The 27,295-nt window shown below is 45.5% G+C and overlaps 2 protein-coding genes across 8 annotated transcripts in view; one reads left to right on the plus strand and one right to left on the minus strand.

Annotated features, from left to right (window-relative positions):
- FAN1 (FANCD2 and FANCI associated nuclease 1) overlaps positions 1-22,321 on the plus strand; it is a 32,114-nt gene extending 9,793 nt beyond the window's left edge. For 3 of the 5 annotated variants that reach the window (XM_047737528.1, XM_047737530.1, XM_047737529.1), the window contains exons 5-14: positions 2,931-3,164; positions 8,013-8,144; positions 9,905-10,013; positions 11,189-11,308; positions 13,914-14,078; positions 14,580-14,730; positions 17,507-17,610; positions 18,178-18,372; positions 18,946-19,074; positions 22,054-22,321. In XM_047737528.1, coding sequence (XP_047593484.1) covers positions 2,931-3,164; positions 8,013-8,144; positions 9,905-10,013; positions 11,189-11,308; positions 13,914-14,078; positions 14,580-14,730; positions 17,507-17,610; positions 18,178-18,372; positions 18,946-19,074; positions 22,054-22,191 — 1,477 coding nt within the window. In that variant the 3' untranslated portion in view covers positions 22,192-22,321. The remainder of the gene's footprint in view (positions 1-2,930; positions 3,165-8,012; positions 8,145-9,904; positions 10,014-11,188; positions 11,309-13,913; positions 14,079-14,579; positions 14,731-17,506; positions 17,611-18,177; positions 18,373-18,945; positions 19,075-22,053) is intronic. The other 2 variants (XM_047737531.1, XM_047737532.1) reach the window with 2 other exon arrangements.
- Positions 22,322-23,185: 864 nt separating this feature from the next.
- MTMR10 (myotubularin related protein 10) overlaps positions 23,186-27,295 on the minus strand; it is a 52,955-nt gene continuing 48,845 nt past the window's right edge. For 2 of the 3 annotated variants that reach the window (XM_047737533.1, XM_047737534.1), the window contains 2 exons: positions 26,911-27,093; positions 23,186-26,364 (listed from right to left, as the gene is read on the minus strand). In XM_047737533.1, the coding sequence (XP_047593489.1) occupies positions 25,768-26,364; positions 26,911-27,093 (780 nt within the window). In that variant the 3' untranslated portion in view covers positions 23,186-25,767. The other variant, XM_047737535.1, reaches the window with a different exon arrangement.

Below are 27,295 nucleotides of genomic sequence, written 5' to 3' on the forward strand. Positions count from 1 at the left end.
ACTGCCTATGTTCTCCTCTGGGATTTTTTTGGTTTCCGGACTCATATTTAGGTCTTTAATCCATTTTGAATTTATTTTTGTGTGTGGTATAAGGAAGTGATCCAGTTTCCTTCTTCTGCATGTTCCTGTCCAGTTTTCCCAAAATCATTTGTTGAAGATGCTGCCATTGTCATTCTTTCTCATTGGATGTTCATTCCTGCCTCTTTTTTTTAAGATTTTATTTATTTATTTGTTAGAGAGAGCATGCACAAGCAGGGGGAGTGGCAGGCAGAGGAAGAAGCCAGCTCCCTGCTGAGCAAGGAACCCGATATGGGACTTGATCCCAGGACCCTAGGATCATGACCTGAGCTGAAGGTAGATGCTTAACTGACTGAGCCACCCAGGTGTCCCATATTCTTTCTTGCTTTATTGAAGATTACTTGACTATATAATTGTGGATTCATTTCTGGATTTTCTGTTCTGTCCCATGGATCTATGTGTCTGTTTTTGTGCCAGCACCATACAGTTTGATGACTGCCGCTCTGCGTGTGCCTGGCTGGCTCAGTCAGTAGAGCATGGGATTCTTGATCTTGGGATTGTGCGTTCGAGCCTTCTGTTGGCTATAGAGATAACTGATTACCACAACCTCGTCCTATACCTTCAAGTCTGGAATTGTGATTCCTTCAGCTTTGCTTTTCTTTTTGAAGATCGCCTTGGCTATTTGGGGTCTTCTATGGTTCCACACAAATTTTAGCCTTGTTTGTTCTAATTCTATGAAAATGCCATTAGTATTTTGACAGGGATTGCATTAAAAGTGCAGATTGCTTTGGATAGCATAGACATTTTAACAGTATTTTTTCTTCCATTCCATGAGCATGGAGCCTTTCCATTTCTTCGTGTCATCTTCACTTTCTTTTACCAGTGTTTTATAGTTTTCAGAGGACAGGTCTTTCACCTCTTTGGTTAGGTTTATTCCTAGATACCTTATTATTTCTGGTGCAATTGCAAATGAGATTGTTTTCTTAATTTATCTTTCTGTTGCTTCATTATTGGTGTGTAGAAATGCAACAGATTTCTGTACGTTGATTTTGTATCCTGCATTCTAAGTCCTTTCTGTAATTGTATTTAAGTATTTTATGTTATCCTTATATAACATTTTATAAGTAAATGAACATTAAAATTAGCAGCCCTCTCTCAGCATCAACACTAAGCATATGAACAGAAATAAAAGAAATAAGGTTAACTTTTTTTTTTATCCCTGACTTTGGGCTTGTTAGAAACATAACATTCTCAAGCCTATTTTAGTTGTACTAAAATCTCTGTCCTTCAGGACTGTACTTTATTTCTGCATTTTGTTGTAGAGCCCAGCAGTGGAACCTGAGTCTCTGACAGCCCCCACAGGAGGGCAGTGCCTTGTTATCGTACTCTTGTTATCACAAAGAAACCAAAAAAAGGCACATTATTTATACTTTCTTAATCCCAGTAGATAATCATTGTTCATTTTACCATGTTTAATGGTTCCTTCTGAACTCAGAGACCTGGAGGTGGAAGAAGTGGGCACTTTATATCAGTATAGATGAATGGTTCTCAATTCAATAGTGGTGTGATAGGAATCTCATTTCTGTCCCCTCATGTACCTGATAACGGCAGTGATTTCTGCAACACTCCTAGAGATGCAGCACTGCTTTTGGGTTAATAGCTGCTGGGATGGATGGGAAAAGTGAGGTCTTCCACTAGGCCAGTGGTTCTCAACTGGCGGCTACTTTGCCCTCCAGGGAACATCTGGTAATGTCTAGAGGCATCTTTGATTGTCCTGATGAAGAGGGAAGTGGGTACTGCTGGCTTTAGTGAATAGAGACCAGTGATGCTGCTGAGCGTCCTGTAATGCCCAGGACAGCACCCTCCTCCCCACAAAGAATTATCCTGCCCTCGGGCACCTGGGTGGCTCAATGGGTTAGGCCTCTGCCTTCGGCTCAGGTCATGGTCTCAGGGTCCTGGGATCGAGCCCCGTGTCGGGCTCTCTGCTCAGCAGGGAGCCTGCTTCCCTTCCTCTCTCTGCCTGCCTCTCTGCCTACTTGTGATCTCTGTCTCTCTGTCAAGTAAATAAGTAAAATCTTTAAAAAAAAAAAAAAAAATTATCCTGCCCAGATGTCAGTGGTGCCAAATTTGAGAAACTCTGTTCTAGATGGTATCCAAGTTGTAAGAGCCAGAGGGCCCAAGTGGCCCTGAATTTATTTTAGACCTCCAGGTCTACCTCGAAGGCATCTAGAATCAAACTGAATTTCCTCTCAGGTTACCCTGGAGTGGATATATTTCTGGACTACTTTGCAAATCACAGAACAGCACCAAATCTTGGTACTACTTCTTGGTGCACAAAATAATGCTACCTAACCACCAGCTTATGGCATTTTATTTCACTTTTTCAAAAAAATTTTTATTCAGTAATCTCTGTTACTGAATAATCTCTGTCCAACATGGGGCTCAAACTCACAACCCCAAGATTAAGAGTTACATGCTCTTCCAACTGAGCCAGCCAGGCACCCAAATAATGATGTTTTAAATAAGTAACTATTATTTAATCTGAATGTCACTTGTCAAGAGGTGAGAATGGCTAATGTTGAATAGATAATACTTTTATGAATTTTCCTGGTATTTTACACATTCACGACCCATGTAAACCCTATGTTGCTATTTTGTTGCGCCAAACTATGTGTGCAACCATTTGGAGATGGAATTTCACATACCCTTCACCATATTCCTAGGTGGGCTCTGAGCCCCAAAGAGGCTAAGTTAGGCTCCACGGTTGCACAGCTGGAAGTGGTAGATTAACTTTAGGCTTAGAATAATGAAGGCCACTTATCTTTATTTTTTCTGAAAGTAATTTGTAAACTCTAACATCCAAATGCTTTTTAAAAAACCAGAAAGTTATTTCTGTATTGTACATGTTTCAGAGCTAAAGGCTTGGCGGGACAGTCACTGCGAGTCTGTAGAGGTCCTCGAGCTGTTTTCTCCCGGGTCTTGCTGCTGTTTTCATTGACGGACTCACTGGAAGATGAGGATGCTGCCTGTGGAGGTCAGGGACAGCTTTCTACTGTGCTCTTGGTCAATCTTGGCCGAATGGAGTTTCCCAGGTACACCATTAATCGGAAAACCCAAATCTTCCTAGACAGAGATGATCTTATCAGGTAAGATCATATTAGCTCAGAGTAATAAATGTGTCACTTTACATGTATGTAAAAGGTTTCATTATTATTGTTTGCCTTTTACAGTAGAAACCTAAGTCCATAGCCAAAGCAGTTTTTGAAGTTTTTTGTGTTTTTGTTGTCTTTCTGCCTGACTTGTATACATTTCTGAGACTCTAAGGAGAATGTAGAAATGTGCTTAGATTAAGGTTGCCAAAACCAATGAGTTTTGAGTTAGAACTACAAAAATTTTCCCTGACTCATTTTCCCAAATAGCTTTGGCAGGAAATGTGTTGTAAATACAGACATTTGAACAAAACCTGCCTTGTGAGTATGTTGTTGGCATGAACAAAGCTGAAGGTGAGTGTTTTCCTAGCAGTAGTGCTTCAGCTAAAGCTAATCCTAATTTGTGTGCATATCCTCGAATCAGGCACATGCTAGGTTAGAGACTGTCACCGAACTGTTTTGGTATGTGCACTCAGTGAATGTTTGATCTGACTGTCAAAAGTAGGTTTAGGTAAAGAATGGTATAGGTCTTAGAGAAAAAAAAAATACTTGGATTTCCTTTAAAAACTTGTCATTTATAAGAAAGATAAATTCAGATTCCTAAAATGGCACTTTTGATTCTTGAGTTAAAGTTTATGACTCAGAAGCAACTGAAATTGATTCTGATATGTGATTTTAGGAGATTGTGATTTTAGGAGAATCGTTTATGTTTGTCTAATGTGTGCTTTAAAATTAATATTGAAATTATTGAATCAAAGAAGCGTTGATATAAACTGACTCTAGCCCAGTTTTCTTAGCTCTCAGGAAGCTCACTGTCTTATTTGTGTCTGATTGGAATAAATTCTTCTAATAAGAATATGTCCTTAATCTATTTTGAGTTGTCCCGTATCTTTTTACCTTTTCATTTTTAGTGAGTTTATGCTGTTCTCTTTTGAGAGACTGTGTACACTGAAGGCAAATTCCAATCTCTCTGTACTAATGAACTGTGAAACCACCCTGTGCCTCAGTTTCCTTATCTGTGAATAGGGAGAATAATAGTATATTCCTCCAGATCTCTGTTAATACATGTAAAGTGCTTAGAGCCTGGCTCTTGGGGATGGCTTAGTACGTCTTAGTTAGCATTGTAATTGTCCTTATTACTGGCATATCTAAGAGAGATTACTTTTCAGTTCTGTGATTGAGAAAACTGTGGTTGACAGGTTTAAAAGTGGGAGAGCTGGGAGAAAAAAGAAACCATGTCAGATTCCTTTGAGAAAGTAGATATCCTATAAATAATAACTGAAACTTCCTTTGTTGTACAAAGGGCCTTAATATATAAATGAAATTGGGTTTAATTGACTTCAGGAATGGTAATTATATAATACCTGGTCACATGACACCTGGTCTGAGAACTCTTATTGGTCACAATGGTACTTGAAATAATTTATCCTATCTTTCCTTTTTCCTCATTTATCAGTATACTTGAGTTGAGTGTTGAGTACCTATTATGGGCCTAGGTGGTGGGGTTCCAGCAAGAACAGAGAGAGTCTTTGCCACCATGGGGTTCTGTTTTCTTGGGGGAGACAGAAAATAAGAATCGTAGCATGTGAAAAGTACTGTGATGATTGAGGGGCAGACTGGGCAGGTTCCACATTTTAGAGAGAGTGTCCCTGGAGAGGTGACGTTCCGATTGAGCCTCAGGATTGAGGGGAGGGGGTGTGCATTTAGGTCACGCAGGGAGCATGCATGAGGCAGGAGCCTCCGGAGGCTCCTGAGGTAGGAGTGAGCTTGCTGAGGTGGAGAAACTCAGGTGGAGAAGACCTCTGTGACCACAGCCCCAGGGCAGTAGTCTGACAGGAAGGCAGGGCCAGGGACGCTCAGCCTCAGAAGCTCCCTGAACAGACTCAGTGGTGTTCTCTGAGCAGTGGGCAGCTGTGGAAGAGGTTTAGGCAGGCCAGTGATCTGTTTCACATTTTCCAAAAGCATCCTGTGGAATAGGAGGTGAAAGGAAGCAAGGGAAGCCATGAGAAGGCCTGCTTAACCTTGCTGGTCTTGACTGGGCTGGTGGCAGTGGCAATGAGGTGAATGGAAGGAGGAGAGACAAGCCTTGATTATGATTTTGATTATTATGATTATAAGTAGATACTGTGGGAGAAGGACAGGCATGAGTCATGGAAGGCTCTGGTGTTCTGACTGGGCTGGGGGTACCATCCATGAGCCTGGGGATCAGGGAGGGTTGGTGGGAGGGACAGCAGTGCTGGGTGGGGATCGCTGTTTGGGATGCCCACTAGCCATTCAGGTGAGGCACCGGACGTGCCGGCAGGTGCTCAGGGAGGAGCTCCTACCTGGAGAGAGCATTTGGAGTCACCAGCACATGGATGGTGTTGGAGGCCCTGGAACTGGAGAGACCCCTGAGCGGGGATGCAGAGGACCGAGCTGTGGCAGCCAGCATTCAGAGGTCAGGGAGAGAGTAGGAGCAGCGAGGAAAGTTGGGGTGGGAGGGATCAGGAGCACGTGTGACGTGGAAGTCTAGAGAAGAGTGGCTCGGGGCAGGGGAGGTCGCATTTCTGCAGTCACTCGGAGGCTGAGTAGTTGTGGGCCTGGAAGTAGAGCCGTTGGATTTAGCGAGATGTGCGCAGCTGGTGGCCTGTGTCAAGAGCCGCTTCAGAGAAATTTGCGGAGGATGACGGTGAGGACAGGAGCCATTCTGGGAAGAAGGGGAGTCAGAGGTTGGCTTTGAAGCAGCTGCTGCTGCAGTGGAGTGTGAGGGCAAGCAGTATTGTTGTGCTGTTTTGAGGGCACAGTGGGAGGGTGTTTGTGTACTTGGGCCCTGACCACCGGTAGAAAAGACAGGCTGACTGGAAGGGAAGAGGGGACAGACAGGAAGGGCAGGCCTTGAGATGGGCGGGCCTGGGGTTTGGAGCACTGAGGGAGGGTAGAGTGGGGGCAGGGGTGAGGTGGCTGTGATGGGAAGCTGGGAGGTTCCCCACCCACGGCCTCTGTCCCTGCGGGAGAGGTCTGATGGGGAAGCTTGCATGGGGAGTGCAGTTGGGAAGGCAAAGGTAAGACACAGCAGTCCTACAGGGTGGGCAGGTGGGCGGGCTCCCTGGGGGAGCAGGGCTGGCCTGAGGCGTGGTCTTCGATTACAGTGAAGCCTACCAGCCTGGCTCAGCACAGTTCAGGGACCTGGGTCCAGGCTCAGAGGGGGTGGTCACCATGGACACCGTGACGAGGGTGGGCCCGATGTCCAGTGCGGATTCACCAGGGAATAGTGGGCTAGTTGACTCTGCGGGGAAGAGGTAGAAGCCTGCAGGACAGGAGGCTCTGTAGCTGGAGAAAAGGGTCATGGTGGGTCTTGGTGAAGTTGGAGAACTGTTTCCATCACTAAGTGAGCCGGAAGGATTGGAGGTGGAGGTCAGTGAATGAAATGCCCAAAATAAAGGTTTTGAGGGTGATGCAGTGCATCAGAGACAGCGGTTCTGAGCGGCCGTGGGCATGTGGGTAGCAGAAGGGAGGCGGAGAAAGGGTTATTGGCTGGAGGTCTTGAGACTGGGCGTGCCCTTCAGCGTCACAGATGTTGAAATCTCAGGCCATTGTGGCTGGAGACACAAGGCAAAGCAAGACAAGACCGGAGGCGGCTAGTGCCCACAAGGAGGGAGCACAGGCTTCCAAGGAATAGGGGGCTTTCAAGGAGGGGACAGTAAGATTTGGAAGCAGCTGGAAAGAAAGGTAGTCTCCTCCATCTGTCTCTGGGTGGGAGGGTTGTGAGAAGAGCTATCCCCCATGTGAGAGGGCTGGGGGTGCAGCATGGAGGGGGAGGCCGTGTTCTTAGCTGGGGTTTAGAGGAGGCAGGAGACACAGTGGATGGGGGGGAAGGGGCTGAGGAAATGGGAGAGGGGCTGATGAAGGGGAAGTTCCCAGCAGTACTGGGAGGTATGGATGAGATGAGAGCTGGTAACCCTTTCCAGTGGCACTGGAGGTGGATCCGGAGATGAGGCACGATGGGGTTGGTCTCAGTGGCCCCTCGAAGGTGGGGCTTGTTCAGGCCATAGGGCTGGGAGTGTGGGGGCTGCTCCTGAGGCTCCTGACCATGGAGGAGGTCCTGCGGGGCCAGGCCGGCTTCTGGACAATTCTCCCTGTTGCATTCCCTTTTCTTATCAACCTTAGAATTATCCAGTAGCATTCTATGAGAGAATTAGATCTAAGAGTTGGTGAGCAAATTTTTTTATCGAGAGGCAATTTCTTTTCTTCTTATTTGAACACATTTGCCCATAGTGATATTTTGTGCTTTTCTTTTAGGTGTGAGTCCAAAATACAATGACCTTGCACTCAAAGTATCACTTGGGCAAATGTCTTTGTTTTTGGTACCTAAAGAGGCAAGAAGTTGTCTTTGTTCAGCTAAGTGGTTTTATAACTTTTCAGCATTGCTGTCTCCCAAAGAGTGTCTCGTTGGGCAGCCTTTGCCGGGCTACCTCTGACCAAATGACTGTTACCAGATCTACGCCCTAATGTGATTTCAAAGTCGGTTATGTATTTCTGGGGTTGCTGCCAGATTTTTGAATGAACGAATGAGTACCAAGAATCAGAACTGATGAGCTGATCAATACTACATTTACATAACGGAACGTGTTATGTAACAATATGTGAATGTTTTTATCTTTCCAGCTGGCTAGCCTGTGTTCATTGTTTCAGGCTACTTCAGGGCAGTCGTACCATGTTTTTACTAGAATCAGATTTAAATACCCTTCGTATTTTCAAAAAACACACTTTTGCCCTTCAGGGTTAGATCTCGGGGATAGGATGTGGTGTGTGTTATGTAAATGTTCATTCACATTTGAACTTGGATGCTGTGGGGTTTTTCCCCAGATATGCGGCTGCTGCGCACATGCTGAATGACATTTCTACCGCGATGGCCAACGGGAACTGGAAGGAAGCTCACGAGCTCTCTCAATGCGCAAAACGTGATTGGAACAAACTGAAAAGCCACCCTTCCTTGAGGTGAGATCTTTTCCAGGTACCTGTCAAAATTTACTTCTCTGACCAAGTTGTTCTGACCACTTGAGATAATTCTCTTCATGAAGCCCTTTGTCCTTTTGTTCTGGGGTCACATCAGCTGCACAGTTGAATTCCCCACTTGATTTGCATAGTCAGTGTTGTGTGACGAAGGAGGAAATGTCTATAGGTCTGAAGTAAATTTTCTATAACTCGGATCGCTATACAACAGGCATGGGAGTAAACAAATGGCTTTCCACTTGCCTTCTTTTTTTCTTTTTTTAATTGAGATGTAATTGACATAACATTGTATCAGTTTCAGGTATACAGCACGATGATTTGATATTTCTGTCTTGCAGAATGATCATCACAGTCTAGTTAACATCCATCACCTTATTTAGAAAATTTTTTTCTACTCTCAGTAAATTTCAGTTATGCAATACAGTATTATTAACTGCAGCCCTCATGCTGTACATTAATCCCCATGGCTCACGTATTTTGTAACTGAAAGTCTGTACTTTTTAATTCCTTTGACCCTTTTTATGCGTCTCCTATTCCGTTAACTCACCATCTTTTGGTATGTTCGCTTCTCTGAGCATTGGTCAGCTGAATTTAAATGTTCGGGAAACCCAGAAGCAGGACAGAGGTGGTAAGAGCCATGGTAGATGTGTTCTTCCAATGGAAATTCAAGTAGGTATTAATCTGAAAAAGAAAACTAAATTAACATTTTCTTTAAAAGTTCAAGTACACAACACATGATTTTTTTTTTCCTTAATCAATGTTAAACATACTCTATTTGTTAAGAGATTTTGTTCCTTTATTTTTACATAGGGGTGAGAAAAATTTGTGTTATTCAATAGCGCTTTTAAAAAAAAACTTTAGGATATAAAGTTCATACAGAAATGATAATGACTTAAAAATCATCGCCAAGAAAGTAGCCTTTAAAGTTAGGAAAAAAAAAACAAACTGCATTTGCCTATATTTCCTATAGAAGTATTCTATAATTCAGACTGAAAATTAAGCCATTCCCTTAAAGGCCTTTCTAGAAATGAGATAACCAATGTAGAGTCGCTACTCCTGTGATACCCGTGGACACTGGAAGATCTTCTTATGACAAGTTAGGTAATTTATTAACCTTTCTCACACCACGCAGCAAGACAAATGGTCAAAACAAGTTAGTAGGTGATTTTCTTCATCAAAAAAAAAAAAAAAAGAAAATCATAGCCAGGAAGTTAGATGACTATAGACCAGAGGTTGGTAGACGACTTTCGTAAAAGGCTGGCTGGCTTCTGTGGCAGCTGCTGACCTCTGCTGCCCCCAGCAGAAGCAGCCCCAGGAGGAATGTGACCGAACAGGCGGTACAAGATGCCAGCACTATTTATGGACTGAAATGTGAGTTGTGCATAATTTTCACATGCCACAGACTATTCTCCTTTTCATTTATTTTAACCATTGCCAAATGGGAAAACCATGCTTAGTCTGCAGGACATAGAAAATCAGCTGGTGGGCCCAGGATTTGGCCTGGGTTTGCTGACCCCTGGCTTGGAAAATTTCAGTGGTTCTTATTTCATCCCAAGGAGTGTCCTAGGAAATGGTGGCTGGCTAGAAGAATGCAGGTTTGTGGTGCAAAAAATTGTGTACAACTGACAGTATTTGGAATGTATCTTTTTAAAAGCTAAGAATTCGGTCTGCTTTGTTGCTTTTTATAATTGTTTTGTCACAAATAAATCAGATTGCTAAACTGCTGGTATCCGTCTCCATTTTAGATACCATGAGAACTTACCAGTGTTTCTGCGCTGTTTTACCGTTGGGTGGATTTATACAAGGATTTTGTCTCGGACTGTTGATATATTGCAGCGACTTCACATGTATGAGGTTAGAGCACAAGCCCCGACCCCTGGCTTGCTAGTAGGTCAGCGGTAAGCTATCCAGGAGAGCCCGCCTGACAGCATTTTCCACTTGCTCAGCATACAGGAATGTCACGAAATGTCACGAAAGCATGCTTGATGTGGGCAGCCTGCTGTCTCCAGGGTTAGTGGGGAGATGGCCAAAGAGAACCAGCCGTCTCTTCTGCATGTGAGTGGCTGTGCATGCACCAGAAGGGCCTGGCGGTCCTGGACGGAGCCGTGTGGGGAGCCCCAGCCTGAGTGAGTCTCTGTCAGGACTCCACGTGTGACTTGGGAGGGCTCCCAAAATCTCCGAGGTGGAAACCTCACCTCTGCTCATGTTTCCCTGACAGCTGGCAGGGTCTGCCTGGAAGTAATTTAAAATCACAAATCAGAGATTTGGTCCCATCCCTCCCTATACAAAATGTTGTGAGAGTGGTAGAGTTAGCTTTTGTTATGTTAAGGTTTCTATGTGGAAAAATGCTATTTTACAAAGAGGATGCATGGAACTTGGGCTTCTTAACATGGGTCCCTGAAACCCAAGAGGGTCCATGGGATTGGCTTTGGAGAGTCTATGAACCCCACAGTTGTGAGTATACGGGCGTTTGTGCTGCACGTTCTGCAAGAAGTCATGAGATGTTGAGAGAGATCGATGAACCATAAAACCGAACAGTTTGTGTATAAATCTAGGCCCAAAAGACTCCCTGCTGAGCGGGGTGTTGAGATGAACACACTGGTCACTGCTTTCTGCCCGCCCCATTCCTCACACCATCGGCCGGCCATGTGACCTGCTGCGTTCCCAGAAGCACATGGGCTCGCAGCCCCAGAGCAGTGCCCGGCTGCCCAGAACTTGATGGTGTGTGGCCCCGCGCCCGTGGACTTGCTGTGCAGAGAATACCAGTCCGCAGTGTTGACAGAGCTCCGCGCACTCACTCACCGGTTGGCGGACCATCTGGAAGAAAAGTAGGGATGCCTCAGGGGCGCGGGCCTGCTCCAGGGGGAACGTCTCAGTCCTGTTCTCATTCCAGGGTCCTTGGTCTCCTTTTAGGACGGAAGATGGGCTTTCTAAGTGTACTTTGCCAACCTTATTGGTTACTAAATGTAGTTCGTTTTTTTGGAGTGTAGGAGTCTAATGGGCTTTCTCTGTTGTTGTTGTTGGAACAGGAAGCAGTCAAGGAGCTTGAAAGCCTCTTGTCCCAGAGAGTGTATTGTCCCGACAGCAGAGGCCGGTGGTGGGATAGACTGGCGCTCAACTTACACCAGCACTTGAAACGCCTTGAACCGGTATTCAGTAACTAGCTTCACCAGAGCCTTCTTTAGCTTCTGCCTAAGTGAAAATGCATAGCCTAATGTTAGTACCTTAGAAACCTAAATGTCATGAGAATATATATTTTTTAACCTTCTTTTGTCTATGTTCTTCCAACCCCCCAAAAGCTAACAGAAGCATTACAATGAGGACAGGACACTTTACACTGATTCGGGAGATGGGTTGGTAGTCGGCTCTGTGTTGAGGTTTAGGAATTAAGGGAGCAGGAGAATTAGAGGTCCCCATCCTCAGCAGGTGCTTTCAAGGAAGTCCTTTTGTTTAGGAAATGGTGATTTTATTCATTTGTTGCATGGGGCCTCTAGGTAGAAAGTCTGATGGAAGATGTTTCCTTCCCCTGAGAAGGGTGTGGTCTGATGAGTGCTGAGCAGGCCTCTTGGGAGTCCAGGGTGCAGCCTGAGCTGAGCAGGGCGGGGGGGCCCCCAACGGCAGCTTCTGCTGAGCCCAGAGGCAACAGCGGCTCTTTGTGTGGCTGCCTGGGGTTCCTTTCCACCAGCCTCGTATTTGCACTGAACTGTGCAAACACAGTTTGCACAGGGGACTGTGGGGACTGGAAGGGGACTGTGGCTCTGGAAGCTTTTGTTCTTTAAAGCGCAACATGAAGTGAATCAGGTGAGGTGGAGGTGGATAAGTTGACCATGGGTGTGGAAATGGGGCAGACTATTTTTACTGCCTTAAACTGAGAAAGTGCCTTGTTACCTCAAGCGCTTCAAGCTGGTAAAAGCTGTTTTCTTTCTTGGAGGTGGGTGTGGTGCTTCCTTACCCCTCCGTGTTGACTCAGGCTGAAATAGCAAAAAACGGCGTCTGGTGGCCCCACAGCCAAAGGCAGAGAAACCCTGTATTTATGCTGCTTCCTTCTTCTTTCTTTCTTTTTTTTTTTTTTTAATATTTTATTTATTCATTTGACAGACAGAGATCACAAGTAGGCAGAGAGGCAGGCAGAGAGAAGAGGAAGCAGGTTCCTTGCTGAGCAGAGAGCCTGATGTGAGGCTCAATCCCAGGACCCTGAGATCATGACCTGAGCCGAAAGCAGAGGCTTTTACCCACTGAGCCACCCAGGTGCCCCTACTTTCTTCTTTCATTGAAATAGAGGTTCCAGAGGGTTTGGATTTACCCCTTGTTCACAGTTCTGCTCACAGGAGCACAGAGGTAGAAGAGCCATGGAGATATTTTTGAGATTCACAGAAAATCCTCGTTGCTCTTGGCCTTTTCTCAGAGATCTTCCTGGCCACACTCATAGTCTTCATCATTTCATCACTGTCGCCATTCTTTCTTTACATCTGTCTCCGGTGGAGGAATCTGTAGGCAGAGCGCTCAGCGGGTGGCCGGCCCCTCCCCATGGACGTGGTCACAGAGCTCGGGTCTCCTTTGCCCTTTCCGTTCCCTTGACCTTTCCACTCCTGATGGCCTGATCTTTCGTTGATTTTCAGCATGTTTTTTTATTTGTTTGTTTTCTACTTTTTATTCTCTTATCGGAAGAACTAATACAGAACATTCCGGTGGCATTGGTTACAGTCACGGTGTTTGTGCCGGCACCACCACTGTGCGTTCCCGGGCTTCGTCATCGCTCCACACGGAAGCTCTGCAGCCAGCTGGTCATGGCTGCTTGTCCGCTGCCTGTTTCTAGGACTTTGCCTGTTCTGGGTATTTCCTGTATTTGGTCTTTCTGGTCTCTGGCTTGTTTCACGTGGCAGTTTGTGCTCCACGTTCGGCCCTGCTGTGGGCAGTATCAGAATTTCCTTCCCCTTCAGGGCTGAGTGATATTCCGTTGTACAGATCGACCACGTTCTGTCCGCCCCGTCGTCTCCACATGGACACGTGGCTCGCTTCCACCTTTTGGCTGTTAGGAATAACACCGCTCATGAACATGGGTCTACAGATATCTTTCCAAACGCTGCTCTCAGTGCTTTCGGGGATGTCCCCAGATGTGGCATTGCCGGGTCATGCAGTAATCCTGTGTTTAGCTTTTTGAGGAACCACACATTGACTTCCCCGGGGTTGAGTCGTATTTCATTTCTGCCAGCAGTGCACGTGGGCGCCGGTTTCTCCCACATCCTTGTCAGCACTTACTCTTTCCCTTGTTTCTGATTTTAGTCGTCCTCTGAGGCCTGAAGTTGTATGTTACGGTATTTTCAGTACTTTTGTTTTTTGGTCCAACTTTGAGTAATCTTAAGAAATGCATTTAACTTCTCCCAACGCAAGATTCTTCTCCCCGTAAATGAGGAGGCTGGATCAGCTCTGTGGTTCCTGAGTGGACCTGAGCATTAAAAGTAGCAGGATGATGGGGCATCTGGCTGGTTCAGTCGGTAGAGCGGGCGACTCTTGATCTCAGGGTTGGGAATTCAAACCCCACATTGGGCATGGAGATTACTTTAAAAAAAGAAAGAAATGGAACAGAATGAGATCTAAGGAAATACCCTTTACCTCTGGAAGTATTGCTTTACCCATTTAGTAATTAGCAAAATTGAATAATTAATTAACAGTGGGGTTTCCTGTCACATTAAATTAGCGGACGCTGCCATGAGCTCTTTCAGGATCCTCATGTGGGACCATGTTCTTCACTAGGCTGTTAAGTGCATCACAGAAGGGCTGGCCGATCCGGAAGTCAGGACAGGACATCGTCTTTCACTGTATCAGCGAGCTTTGCGCCTGAGAGAGTCTCCGAGCTGTCGGAAGTACAGGCACCTCTTCCATCAGCTGCCAGAAATAACTGTGGATGATGTCAAACATGTAAGTAAATATCCTTTGGGCACTTTGGACTTCAGTGGATATGCTGGGTTTTTTCCTGAAAGGAAACAGCTCAAGAACAGTTTTTCATATGCATTTTCTTTTAGACATAGAAAACTCTAGTACTCGTTTAGGACAGGACTCCATTTTCACACCAGTGCCTCCTACATCAGAAGCTGAGCTGGCCGGGGCGTGGTTCTGCTTGAGCCCTGAGCTGAGTGACTTTCTGTAAAACTCCTGAGTCAGGAGCTCACAGCCTTCTGCCAGTGTCTCCTGCTTGGTCAGGGCCCCAAGAGAGCAGCTTTGGGGTCCATGTCTCCCCCGTTCTGGGGGCCTGTCCACACCCTCACAGTCGCCAGAGCATGGGTCACACCGTCTCGCACTCTGCTAGAATAGGTGGCTTACGGGGAGCAGAGCAAGGTGCGTCCATAGGACATGAAAGTCAGGTTTGCAGGGACTACAGCTCAAGGGAGACTGATGGATGTTCTCCTTCTGCCGTCTCAGGTGACCATCACAGGTCGGCTGTGCCCGCAGCGCGGGATGGGCAAGTCTGTGTTTGTGATGGAGGCTGGGGAGCCCACCGCCCCTGCCGCAGTCCTGTGCTCTGTGGAGGAAGTGGCGCTGGCCTATTACAGACGCAGCGGCTTTGACCAGGGTAAAGCACAACATTTCTCCCAGGCCGCCCGGTCCCTGGTGATGGGTCATTGGCATGGGGTGGCCGCCATCTCTCCGTCCTGCCCCGGTGGAAGATCTGCTGACCTGGGAGAGCGTGGAAAGGGATTTTACTCACAATATTTGTTAAAGGCCGTCTTCTTCCATTTAGCCAGCATCCACCACCCAAGGCCAAGCACCAAGGAACAGTGCTTTCTGGTGGGATGTTAGAAGCGAGTGGGACTGGTTTTTTCTTTCAGAGAGCTTTTGTTGGGCCTGGGAGGAGAAGAAAGAGCAGAGTATTCCAGAGGTGCTGCCTGGTAGCAGAGCCCATTAGAGGAGGTAGGAGCTGTGGAGCTGGGCCAGGCTGTTCTGAAAAGAGTGAGCAGGCCTCATAGTCAGCCAACAACTCTCAGGGGATTGAAGGACCAAGTCCTGGGATGGGATAACACCAGAGGAACCAGAGAAATTGCTAGAAAGATCAGTGCTTTTTGTTTTAGTTTTCTTTTTTGTACATTTTTTACTAAAATTCTGGTTCTTTAACATACAGGTTATATTAACACAGGAACAGCAAAGTGTTTTGTTTCTAAATAATTATCTCTTCTGGAACTGCTGGTGTTTGTTTATCTGCATCAGCCCCTCTTTCTTCTTACTCTCGTTTTGATTTTGCTCTCAATCAATGCTTTATCTGAGGCCCAGGCAAAGAGGAGACGTTGGGAATTTGCCTTCTGATGAGCTTGTCACTCTGTCCTTAGCAAAGTGTAGTACTGACTAGAAAAAGTAAAATCAAATGCTGTGAGAGAGGAGTTGCAAAGGAAGCACCCATCAGCCACCCCCAGAGACAAGGGGGAGGGCAGGGCAGCTCTGCTGGAGAGGCCACTCTAGTCATTCTTTATTTTTTAAAACTGTCATGGAAGCTACTGAACGTGCCCTTGTACTGAAGAGGAGCAGTGCCGTCAGCCCTGTGTACTCTGGTCGTGGTGTTCCTTCCAGCCTCCCTACCCTCAGGCCTTGGAAGCCGACCCCGCACACTGGCCCACATGCCCACTCTTGGGGCTGCACACCAAGCCCATCCTTCAGCCAGGCAGGACTCCCCTTGCCCATGCCAAGGGGTCATGAGGATTAAAAACACCCCAATACCTTCAAATTGGTGAAAATAAGGACATTATTCCTTTGAGTGTTATGTCAGCTTTCAGAAGATTAATGAGGACCATGAAATGACGACGAGTGTTAGAACGGTTAAGATTAATCTCTGTGGTATCTTTATTGCTCACAGGGAAGGGAGATGCTATAAGGGAACCAGTACAAACCCCAGCGAAGACAGAGATACCATAGATTTAAAGGTTAGAAATAAAAGAACAGAATGAAGAGCTGTCCTCAGAGAAGCCACAGGAGACACGTAAACTGGGCAGTCGAGGGCAGAGGGCATGGGTATTAGGGCGTGTGGTGGGCAGGCTGTGAGGGGAGCACAGTAAAATGCTTTCAGTCTAGCCATGAGCTTGAAAAATGTATAGGCGATTCCATTTCCAGAGTATAAAATATTTCCTTCATTTTTTAAAAATGATGCAGTGAAAATGAGTGGAACCCTTGCTGTCAGTCTGTTTGAGAGTCTGTTTGGAAGTAAGGCCCATCTCAGGCCCCCTTCAGGGAAGTTTATTTCGGAGGGACTCAGAAGGAGCTCATCAAAAGTGACTTCACTTCCAATACAAATGCATGGTGTAGACCACTTAGGAGTGCAGGAATTCTGACCGCCAGTGTTCCTGCCTGGAGGGTGGGCGGTGTGCACTCCTGGGCAGAGAGCATGCTGGAAATGGAGACCCAGCATTACCCCTGGCTGGGTAGGAGCCCGGGATCCTGGTGTAAAGCTTGTTGGTGGAAACGGCTTGGCTCCAGCCCAGAGGCCTGAGTGAGAGCCCTTCTGCCTGCCCATCGGGACAGAGTCATAGGGGTCAGCACCTCATTTCACCAAGGCCGAGAGGCACCCATGTGGGCACCATCCCCTGTCAGGTGTGTTGAAGTGCAGAGCATTTGTCTGGGAGATAGGTTTGCGTGCTGTGCTAAGACTGAGCCTCTGGTCTCCTCAACTCTGCTGTGAACACCTATGTGGCCAGGACACATGGTCAGTTGAGCTCGTGGTTCAGTCAGTACAGTTTGTGTGGGGTGTGAGGCAGGGATCTGAACTCGGTGGTCTCTAGGGTGGAAAGTTTCTAGGAGAGCCCTGGTACTCTGGGATGGAGGGTCTCTAGGAGAGCCCGGATCTCAGAAACACTGGGCACACTTGTCCAGGACAAAGCAGTGGAGCACTAGGTCCAGTGTGGTGGATGGAGACAGCACCTGCCAGGTCAGAGGGCTCGGGCTCCTGGGTGCTGGTCTTTGATAAATCTGTTCTGGGAAGCCGTTCTGCAGGTTTGGCTGCGGGACCCTGCACAGAGCCCCGCATGCCCACCCACACCCGCCAAATCGAACCCCAGGAACCTGAGGAGGGAATCTGCTTTCATTTATTTATCTTTAAACATGTTCCTTACATTTCTCACTAAAGTCGGAGAACTGTTACTTTATGGGTCTGGGTTTCCCCATAATTACTAAGATTTTTGCTTTTAAATGAGCCTTCTGTATATAAGCAAAGTGATGTAAACAGATGAGTTAGGAATGGCAAGAAAACAGCTTTTGCATTTGAAACTAAAATCTATTATTTCCTTCAAATTGAGTAACAATAGGTTATGGTGGGTTTTTAAAAAACAGAAAAACCTGACTTTGCTGTGTGTGTTGCTTTGTCTTAGGGATTCACGGGGAAGGGTCCACCTTCAGCACGCTGTTCGGTCTCCTCCTGTGGGATATAATCTTCATGGATGGGATACCAGACGTCTTCAGAAATGCCTACCAGGTGCGCAGGTCACTCCGGACCCCGGGTGTGCTTTTTAGGCGAGCAGCGGCTCCTGTCCTCTGTGCCTCCTGCCTACCTGCGGGCCGTGTCTGCAGCCATCAGAAGCCTGCCAGTGACGGACTCTGGGATGGTGCTGATTCTCTGTAAGAACAGTATTTAGTTTTATATTCGGATTCATAGATCTTAAAATGTAAGTCTGTTAAGTTTTCACCTTGAACCTACTTTACCTTCATTCCACTTGAACGTGTAGTGTGGGTTTCTTCAGCTTCGACCTTGACCAGTCAGTCTCCTGTCAGGGCCAGCCCTCCCAGCGTGTGCTGTGGCACGCGCCTGCTGAGAGCACCGCCGATGTAAACCGAAGGCTCTTTTTACCGATTACGACTCTGACAAACCAGTGCAATAAGTTGCTTTATGTTCGATTACTTAATTTTTTATTTCTCTTTTAAGAAGAATGTGTCAATTTAATACGATTGGCCGGTTTCCCAGATTTTATGGTATTGAGTGTTCTTCTGATGACCCTGGCTCTGTCCGGGCACTGAACGAGGGCTTGTTTTCCCCACGATGCAGGCCTTCCCGCTGGACTTGTGCACGGACAGCTTCTGCGCCAGCCGGCGGCCGGCCATCGAGGCCAGGCTGCAGCAGATTCACAGTGCGCCCGTGGAGAGCCTGCGCGCCTGGGTGGCAGCTGCGTGGCAGGCCCAGGAGGGCAGAGTGGCTTCCCTTGTCAGCTGGGATCGCTTTGCTTCCCTTCAGCAAGCTCAGGTGAAAATCTGCAGGGAGAGTTGGCCAGAAAGTGCCACCCCCCAGTGCTGGGTGTGCTTCTGGCAAGATCTGTATTTCTCTATGTGATGGTCCTGCGTATACATTCGTGGAGATGCTAGTCCCCTAGTCCAGATGTCCCTGTTATCAGTGGGACCGTATCAGGACACAGAGTAAGCCCAGTGTTGCTTTCTTCCCCTTAGCTGACAGCTTCCCTTTGCCTGACCTATGACCCTCAGCAGGGAGGTGCTCTTCCTGTCCCTGCAACTACTAGCCTTCATCCTTGTCCTGTTTCTGAGGATTTGCACCAAATTCCCTCTTCCTCAGCTGTTCCCCAGGGTTTTCCTGACTAGATAGAAGTCTGACTGGGCAAAGGAAACCTAATTTCCCAGAGCTTGTGGTGGGCATTTTGGCCAGTGGCCCTGTGGCCGTGGCCCTGGCCCAAGCAGCAGAACGACCCTTGTTGTCCTTGGAATCCTCTGTGGAATTACAGTTTTCTCTGTTTTGTGATCAGTGAAAGTATTCTAGGATTTCTGCTGTAAGGCATGGCTAACCAGCCCTGTGTTTTGTGTTCAGGACCTCGTTGCCTGCTTGGGCGGCCTCATCCTCAGTGGTGTGTGCCGGCGCCTGGCCACAGACTTCCGACACTGCCGAGGGGGCCTCCCCGACCTGGTGGTGTGGGACTCCCAGAGCCGTCGCTGTAAGGTCAGTTGCATCAGAATGGAAAGCCCTATTTCCATGATAATTTCATTAGCAACTTAAGCAAAGGCTCCAGTCTAGGCATTTCTTGGATGATTGTTGGCAAGCTCGAATCCCTTGAAAGCTGTTGGACTGAGGGCCCTGGTTCCTCAGTGGCTGTTGGCGGGACCTCCACACCAGGGGCTGTGGAGGCCTCTCCTCTCCGCTGCGCAACACTCCACCTAGCAGCTCATTCATCAGAGCATGCAGGTGAGAAGAGCCAGAGTGTGAGCAAGATGGGAGTCAGTCTCTTATAACTGGATCTTGGAAGGGATCTTCCATCACTTTTGCTGTATTCTTGTGTTAGAAGCAAGTCACAGATTGCAGTGCCCCCCTCCAAGGGAAGGAATTCTGCAGGTGTGAACACCGGGAGGCTGAGATGATGGGGTGCTGTTCTCTAAGCTCCCAGGAGTGAATGCCTTGTCACATGTTCAGGGCCGAGGGCCACCTTGACTTACCTTGGTCTTCCCCTGCTGCATCCCAGGTTGGTTTTTATTACTGAGTTCTGAGATTAAAATAAAATTCTAGATACAAATCCTGTATCAGATATATTTTATCCCAGGCTGTGGCTTATCTTTTCATGCTCATAATAGTATCTTTTGAAGAGCAGAAATCTTAAATTTTGGCCAAGTCCAACTTCTCTGTTCTTTAACGGATCATGCTTTTGGGGTCATGGGCTATCTCGGACTGGAACTGTGGATTTGTGTATTTCTCCTTGCAGTTTAGTTCTCTCCAGTTTGCTTCCTATATTTTGAAGCTCTGTGATTAGATGTATAAACTTGAAGGCCTGTCACATCCACTTGATGAGTTGATCTCTTCATCATCGTGAAATGACCCTCTTTTATTCCTGGTAGTGTTCTCCACTCAGAAATCAACCTATACTAGTAAATAGCCACTCCAGCTTTCTTTTGATTAGTGCTAACAGGACATATCTTTTTCTGTTCTTACTTTAACTTGTTTCATCTTTAACGGGCTTCTTGTAGGCAGCATTATACCTGGGTATGACTTTTTAATTCACTTTGACAACCTCTTGCCTTTTAATTGGGTATTTGGACCATTTACATTTGATGTGATTATTGATGATTGGCTTTAAAGCTACCATCTTGAGGGGCACCTGGGTGGCTCAGTGGATTAAAGCCTCTGCCTTCGGCTCAGGTCATGCTCTCAGGGTCCTGGGATCAAGCCCCGCATTGGGCTCTCTGCTCAGCAGGGAGCCTGCTTCCTCCTCCCTCTCTCTGCCTGCCTCGCTGCCTACTTTTTATCTCTGTCAAATAAATAAATAAAATCTTAAAAAAAAAAAAGCTACCATCTTGATACTTGTTTTCTGTTTGAGCTTTCTTGTTCTCCTTTTCTCACATTTTTCTTCTTTTTTTTTTTAAAGATTGTGTTCTAATTCTTTGTTAGCTTGTTAGTTACAATTCTTTGTTATAAGTGTCAACACTCCAGTGTTGACTGTGTAGATCTTAAACTTCCCATCTTTCAGGTGATGTTATGCCATCCTTTGTACAGTATAAAGAACAAGAGTATGTTTTTGTATCTCCTCTCCTGGTCTTTTTGTACTGTTCACACATCGTATTTCTACATGTTACAAACTCTACATTTTTTTTTGCTTTCTACAGTTGATTTAAGAATCTTTGTAATTACTCACATAGATACAAATTATTTTTCTTCCCCTAGATACAATTTGTTTTCAAAGATTGATTTAATTATTTGAGAGAGAGAGAATATGAGCAGGGAGAGGGGTTGATGAAGAGGGAGAGGGAGGGAGTCCTCAAGCCTCTGGTGAGCATGGAGCCCAATACAGGGCTTGATCCCAGGACCCTGAGATCGTGACCTGAGCTGAAATCAGGAGTTGGATGCTTAACTGACTGAGCCATCCAGGCACCCCCTCCACCAGATAAAAATTCTGCTTGTTATTCCTATGTAAAGATCCACATTTCCATGCGATGTCGTCCTCCTTCTGCTTAAAGAACTTTAACAGTTCTTGAAATGGAGGCCTTCTAGTGATGAATTATTTAGGTTTTCTCTGTCTTTATTTCATCTTTGCTTTTGAAGGGTATTTTCTCTGAAGAAAAAAATTCTATGTTGATAGCTTTTTTCTTTCAGTTTGTGAAATAATGGTCCATTGTCCTCTGGCTTGCATTGTTTTTTAAAGCCCTTTAGGCTTTAAAAAATTCTAGCTGCTTTTAGAATATTCCTTTTATCACCAATTATGCGACTTAATTGTTTCTTTGTGTAGTGTTATGTTTCTTTTCTTGGGGTTCATTGATCCTTGGGTTTATAGTTTCCATCAAATTTGGAAAATCTGGATAGTTTTTATTGCTGTTTTGAAGTTCATTAATCTGCAGTGAATAAAACTGACAGTGTTCCTGCCTTCATGAAGCTGGTATGTAATGCACAGTTTTGTCTTCGGGTAAATGCCGTGGAGGAAGTACATAGGAAAGATCCTGCTTAGAGATGTGCTGGACCTCTCTTGAGATGAATTTAAGCTAAGCATTGAAGGGTAAGAAGTCAGACATGTGAAGAACAGGAAGAAATGTCCCGGGCAGAGGGAACAGCAAGCATATGGAAGGGCCCTTCAGTTGGGAAGAGGTTGGTCTTTCTCAGGAACTTTGGAGTGGTTGGCACGGTCCAGATCATAGTTTTAGAGGTCCTGGCAAAAGTTTGGATTTAACTGCAAATATACAGAAAGTAATCAAAGGGTTTTAAGCACGGGAGCAACAATTTAGTGCATGCTTTAAAACTGCTTTTCAACTGTAAAATCAGAATCAAATTACTAGTTCTTTGTGAAGAACTGCCTACTTTCTACAGAATATTTCTGAGTTCCATACATGTATCTTTATTTTATATATGTAAGTAGAGCAGTATAGGTGAAAACTACTATAGCATACGTGGCTGTTGTTTCAGTAAGATACTAATAACTTTTTTTTAAAACTTACATTCCAGCTGGTGGAAGTTAAAGGCCCCAACGATCGTCTTTCACATAAGCAAATGCTCTGGTTGGATGAACTGCAGAAGCTGGGGGCTGAGGTAGAAGTCTGCCACGTGGTTGCCATTGGAGCTAAGAGCAAAAGCCTCACTTAACTAAGCTGTGGAGTTGGGGGGGTGTCTGGTGACAAATGGATTGATTTTCAAAAGTATAAAGCATCGTTACATTTTATTTAACTTTGATTTTGTTATGTCCGTAATAAACCTGAGAGTTTAAGACCCATCATTGTACAGTGTCTGTGTGTCATAAAACTTGGTCTTGGCTCAAATGTACTCATTGATCACACAGAGCAGGTAATGAATTTTCTAGAAGGTCAGTACCTTGGTGGCCATTTTAGGAAATGGATGCATCTATGTTATATTAAATTAGACTTGCAAAACAGCTGGGAAAAAAACCAAACAAGTGGGATGTTTCACAGCTTTTGGTTTTTCATAAAAGTAACATTCTTGATGTTTCTAGTAAGTACATTGGAGAGACCTAAATTTAAGGTTTTCTCTACTGCCCTGATACACTCAGCTGTTGAACATTCTTGCTTTAGGATTATCTAAAGAAGGGCACAAATTCTTTCTCTGGGAATTAAAAATAAATTCTCATTAAGTTCTGTAACTTTTAACTTGCTCTTACTAATTGGGCCTAGATTATCAAAGGAATGAACAGTCTTTATCAAAGGCAACTGTCCCTTTTCATCCCTAACCTAATGACTAGAGAGGCAATTTTCTATATAGACGGTGTAATTGCAATAGGGCTCTTCCCAAGAGCTCTAAGCCAAGGAAGGTCTATGGTAGGAAGGCAACTAACCAGGATGATAGGACCAGGAGTCCGGGATGGGGGCCCCAGTTTCCCCCCAGACTAGTTCGGAGACATTTTTAGGGAAATGTTACTCCCCAGCTTGGTAATTTAGTGAATGGAAGGACAGGTTAGGGCATTGTCCATTAATACCCACATGGTCTTAACTATAGCCAGTTCTGATTAGAGCAGGCAAAAAAATAGAGTGTATGAGACCCACACAAGTATTGTTGTAAGAAAATGCCTTCGCTTCTTGAATCACTGCATTCTTGTAGATGATTTTGTATTGATAACTACAGCAACCAATTTCTGTGGAAATTTTATTTAGCAGTCAAAATTTCCTTCACATTCATCACGTTGAACAAGATCTCTCCCTTCCTGCTCATCCTACTTTAACTCAAGTCAGAATTTTAGGCACAAAGGTTTTAGTTTTCTCTCAAAATCAAGTTCTAACTACTTGAGGTTACTGCTACGGCAGGCAGGTTTTCTTGAAGGTACGCAGATGAATTTTAACCCTCTGTTAGCACAAATTAATATACTTTTCTTAAATAAAGTTAAGACATTTTTGGTTTTAAAACTGGTTTCCATCATAAAATAACAGTAAGACATTGTACACCTTTCAGTTCAGTACTACAAAGTCCCAAGCTGTGAGGGCTGCGTGGCATCCGGTCGGCACACACTTGGCTCGCAGGGCAGAGGGGCCGGAGCGTGAGGCGCTCTTCAGCGCGGCATCCATAACCACACACAAGACTTCGGTCACCACCACTGCCTTTCTGCCAGCACAGGTGCTGGGCAGCTCTACGACAGCCAGGACTTAAAGCCGGTATAGTTGTTCTTCATATTATGCAAGGTAAATTGTGGCACAATAATCATGATATAACAACTGTCCAGCAAAAATAAAATGAAAAACCATTTTTAGTACATTTGATTATCATACAAAAATATGCACATTTTCTATTTTAAAACAGTATTAATAGTACCTAATTTTTTTAAGCTTGTAAATTAACAACAAAAAAATTGCTAAAGGGATTGAAATAAATGTGTGAGGAAAGAGAAGTATAAAGAAATAAATGTTCAACAATCCCTCTCCAACACCCCCCAATTTAGGATAATCTGTAATAATAAAAAGGCAGCTTAACCAAAAAGGGAGATTATTACACTTTCTAAGGCAGGATACGCTGTGAGATTTTAAGGGGATTGGGACTGGTTTCCAATCAAGGACTATAAAATGTTTAATGGCAACAGTGCTATTTTTTTATATAAACTGAAAAAAAGCCCTTATCTTCTAGGCAACAAGCTGGCAAAAACATTGGGATTAGCCACAAGATGAATTTCTTAAGGCATTTTCTAAAAACTTCTGTCCTTGAAGTCCAGAGATATCATTTGTAAAAAAGGAGAATAATTCAAATAGAAACAGCTACTCATTTCACATTAACAGTAAAATACGGCTTCAAAAAAAACTTGTTTTAGAAAAGATTAACCACTTCACTATAAAACTTCTTTAAAGCTTAAGGTGGCAGTTTAAGAAACTCTAAGTAACCGCCCAATTCGAAAACATCCATCCTATAAACAGGGACCAGGGTGTGCTGCCGACCGCCATTGCCATTTCGAGCCTTGCTCGGGGGCCCCACTGTGTGGCCTGGGCTGTCCCACAACCGGACCAACACACACCTTTGTGTGCTTCTCCATCGCGATACTGCTGGCAGAGGCCAGGAGCGGGGGGCTTCTCTCCACATTAAGGTGGCAATATTTTGAGAGGAGTACCCTTTTATTTGTCCTGTTGTCTATACCTAACCACTAAGAACTCTGTCCGTGGGAGAAGGGCCTTCTGTACAGGTGAGCAGACTCACCACCTCATTAGTGATTTCCAAGGGAAAAGTGTCAGCAACAGTTAACCGCACCGGAAATCCTGATGGGCAATGCCCTAAATGCCTGAGCAAGACCTCTATTTTTGAGGGTGGATTTCCGCATGGACAGCACTCACCTCTCCTGCTGTCACCAACCTGGTCCTCCCCACAGGACCGCGGTGTCCTCACTGACTTTCAGAGGGAAGGAAATGTAGTTCTGGGCACTCCTGGCTATGGGTATGAAGCTCAGTGGTGAGAAACCTGTTTCTAATATGTAGGCTTTTAACACCCTAATTTTAAAAACTGAAATTGTGTTTTACTTTGTGTTAATGCATACCTTAATTAATATTAATGTCAAAGGCACTTCTAAGTTTGTATTATCTACAGCAAATCTTTTAAAGTCAACAGTGCATATTAGTCCTATGAAGGTAAAAGCAAACTCATGATTTTAAAACACAGTGATCTACGGTACCAAACAAGGTGACCTCCAATAAATTACGGCCCTGGAAATACTGAACCCTCAGGTGAGTTCCATTAGCGAGAACCAAGTGACCAGAAAAATATACAAATACCACCTAACGCCTGTGGGGGGGCCCTTACTGGATACATCTTGAAAATCTACTTAAAATTAATTTCTTAGCTTTCCTGGTGTCTGCTTCTTTGGGGTGCCCACCTGAGGACCAGGTAACCTTTAGAAGGTGGCAGGAGAAAATGGATGCGGACAAAATAAATGCCACAGACAAAACCTGATTCGTTTGCTCACAGTATTAAGAGTGGGGGAATGTCTGCCTACAGATCACCTAAAACTAAGCTAGGCCTGAAATGACAAAAAAGAGTCCATAAGAAAGAAAAGTTCTGCCTATTTTTTAAAAAAAATTATGAAAGACGCACAATTCAACATATTTTTAAATATTAGTGCAAATTTCAACTGTTATTCTGACATAGAAAATCCTTGGAGCCTCAAATGCCTAGGTTAGCAATTTTAAGTCAGAGGGCAAGTTTATGGCTGCCCTCAAAATGTTCAGAAACTAGTACATTTCAGTCTTCATTTGCTAGTGTCTCAGTAGATAACCATATTTTGGCCCCACTTAGAAATTTGCTTAATGGTGTTCCTGAAATGCTTCGTCTGCAGAGGTTGCCTACGGGGGAGAAGGGGAAGGAGGAGGAAAGGAAGTCGGGCGTCGCCGAGGCATCGTGCGGGCCGCTGGCCCGGAAGTACATCCTGCTCTTGTCTAGCTCCGAATAGCAGGCTTCCAGAGGCCCAGCCTGCTGCTGCCGGAGCGTCCTGCTGAGCACGTCCACCTCGTCGGCCAGCAGGGAGAGCTTATGAAAGGCAGTGATGAAGCCCCCGAGGTTGATCTGGGCCTCGGGCACCCAGCGGAAGTAGCAGAGTTTCCAGAGCTTCACGTGTGTCCCCGAGAGATGCGGCAGGAGGACGCCGTGCAGGTCGGCTGGTTTGGAAAACCACTCCCTGAAGTACCGCTCCATCCCGCTGCTCTGGCCGTCGGGCTGCTGAGGAGGGTCAGGCTTTGCTTTTAATATTAATGAATTTCTCCTCGGAACTAAGTCTTGGTCACCAATGATCCCGTTCTTTAAGGAAGCTGGCATTCCTCTCAGAGTGGAGCTGTAGCTTTTCTGTGCAGAAGACAGGGTTTCGCATTATTTCTCCTGGGCTCCCCTTTTTGGAAAGAGAGTAAAGAGGCAGTGGCAAACAGAAGCCTAGTACTATGAGAGATGGTGGAACTGCGGCCATAAAGAACATTTTGTTCCTTCCCTGTAATACTCATCCCGATCCTCCTCCACTGGAGTTCCACGTTTTTAGGAACGGACTCTGGCTCTCAGCACTTGCCTGCATGGGGGTGGGGAGGGGATACATCCTGTTCAATAATTTGCTTAAATGCAAATTTCTAAGACTTCTCAGTTAGGAAAAAGTGCAGACCTGGCTCATTCTAGAAAGAACAGGCAAGCGGACAGGTTTCGGGAATGGGGCCTCCCAGGCTCAGAGCTCCTATCTGCTAAATCCCAGAGGCTGAGCGAGCTCTGTGGGCTTCAGTCGCCAAGAAGAAAAGCCAGGGCAGGGTTATTTCAGGTACAAAGCAAATGACCCCTCGGAATCTGTTCTGGCACTGTCGTTAAGGGAAGACATCAGGTTTTTATCGTCAGTGCCTTTTTGTAATTTACCTTTGTCCGTTTGAAAGATTTCACAGAACCGTTCTGCACACAAGGCGTGCTCTTTCCAATGTACAAGGGGTTATGGAAAAGGGTGCGATCCTTTGTTGTAAACTGAAGAGACCAGTCCCAAACGGAGGGGAATTTTAAACCCTTTTCGTCACCCAACTGGATATTTCTGCTGATAGCAAATTCCTGCAAAATAAAATATTTGAACATCTGTGAAAAGATGTCAAATGAAAGATTTTCTTAAATACATTCCTTTTTTGTGATGAGCCCACTCATTACTATTTAAGCTGAATTTTCTGGACTACAGCAACTCTACTTCCTGAGGGCAGCATGTTTTGCTTTGAGAGAAGAGACATTCTTGGCACCATGCCTCCCAGGGACACCTCAC

The sequence above is a fragment of the Lutra lutra genome, chromosome 7 (assembly GCF_902655055.1).
Source record: "Lutra lutra chromosome 7, mLutLut1.2, whole genome shotgun sequence".
Lineage (NCBI taxonomy): Eukaryota > Metazoa > Chordata > Mammalia > Carnivora > Mustelidae > Lutra > Lutra lutra.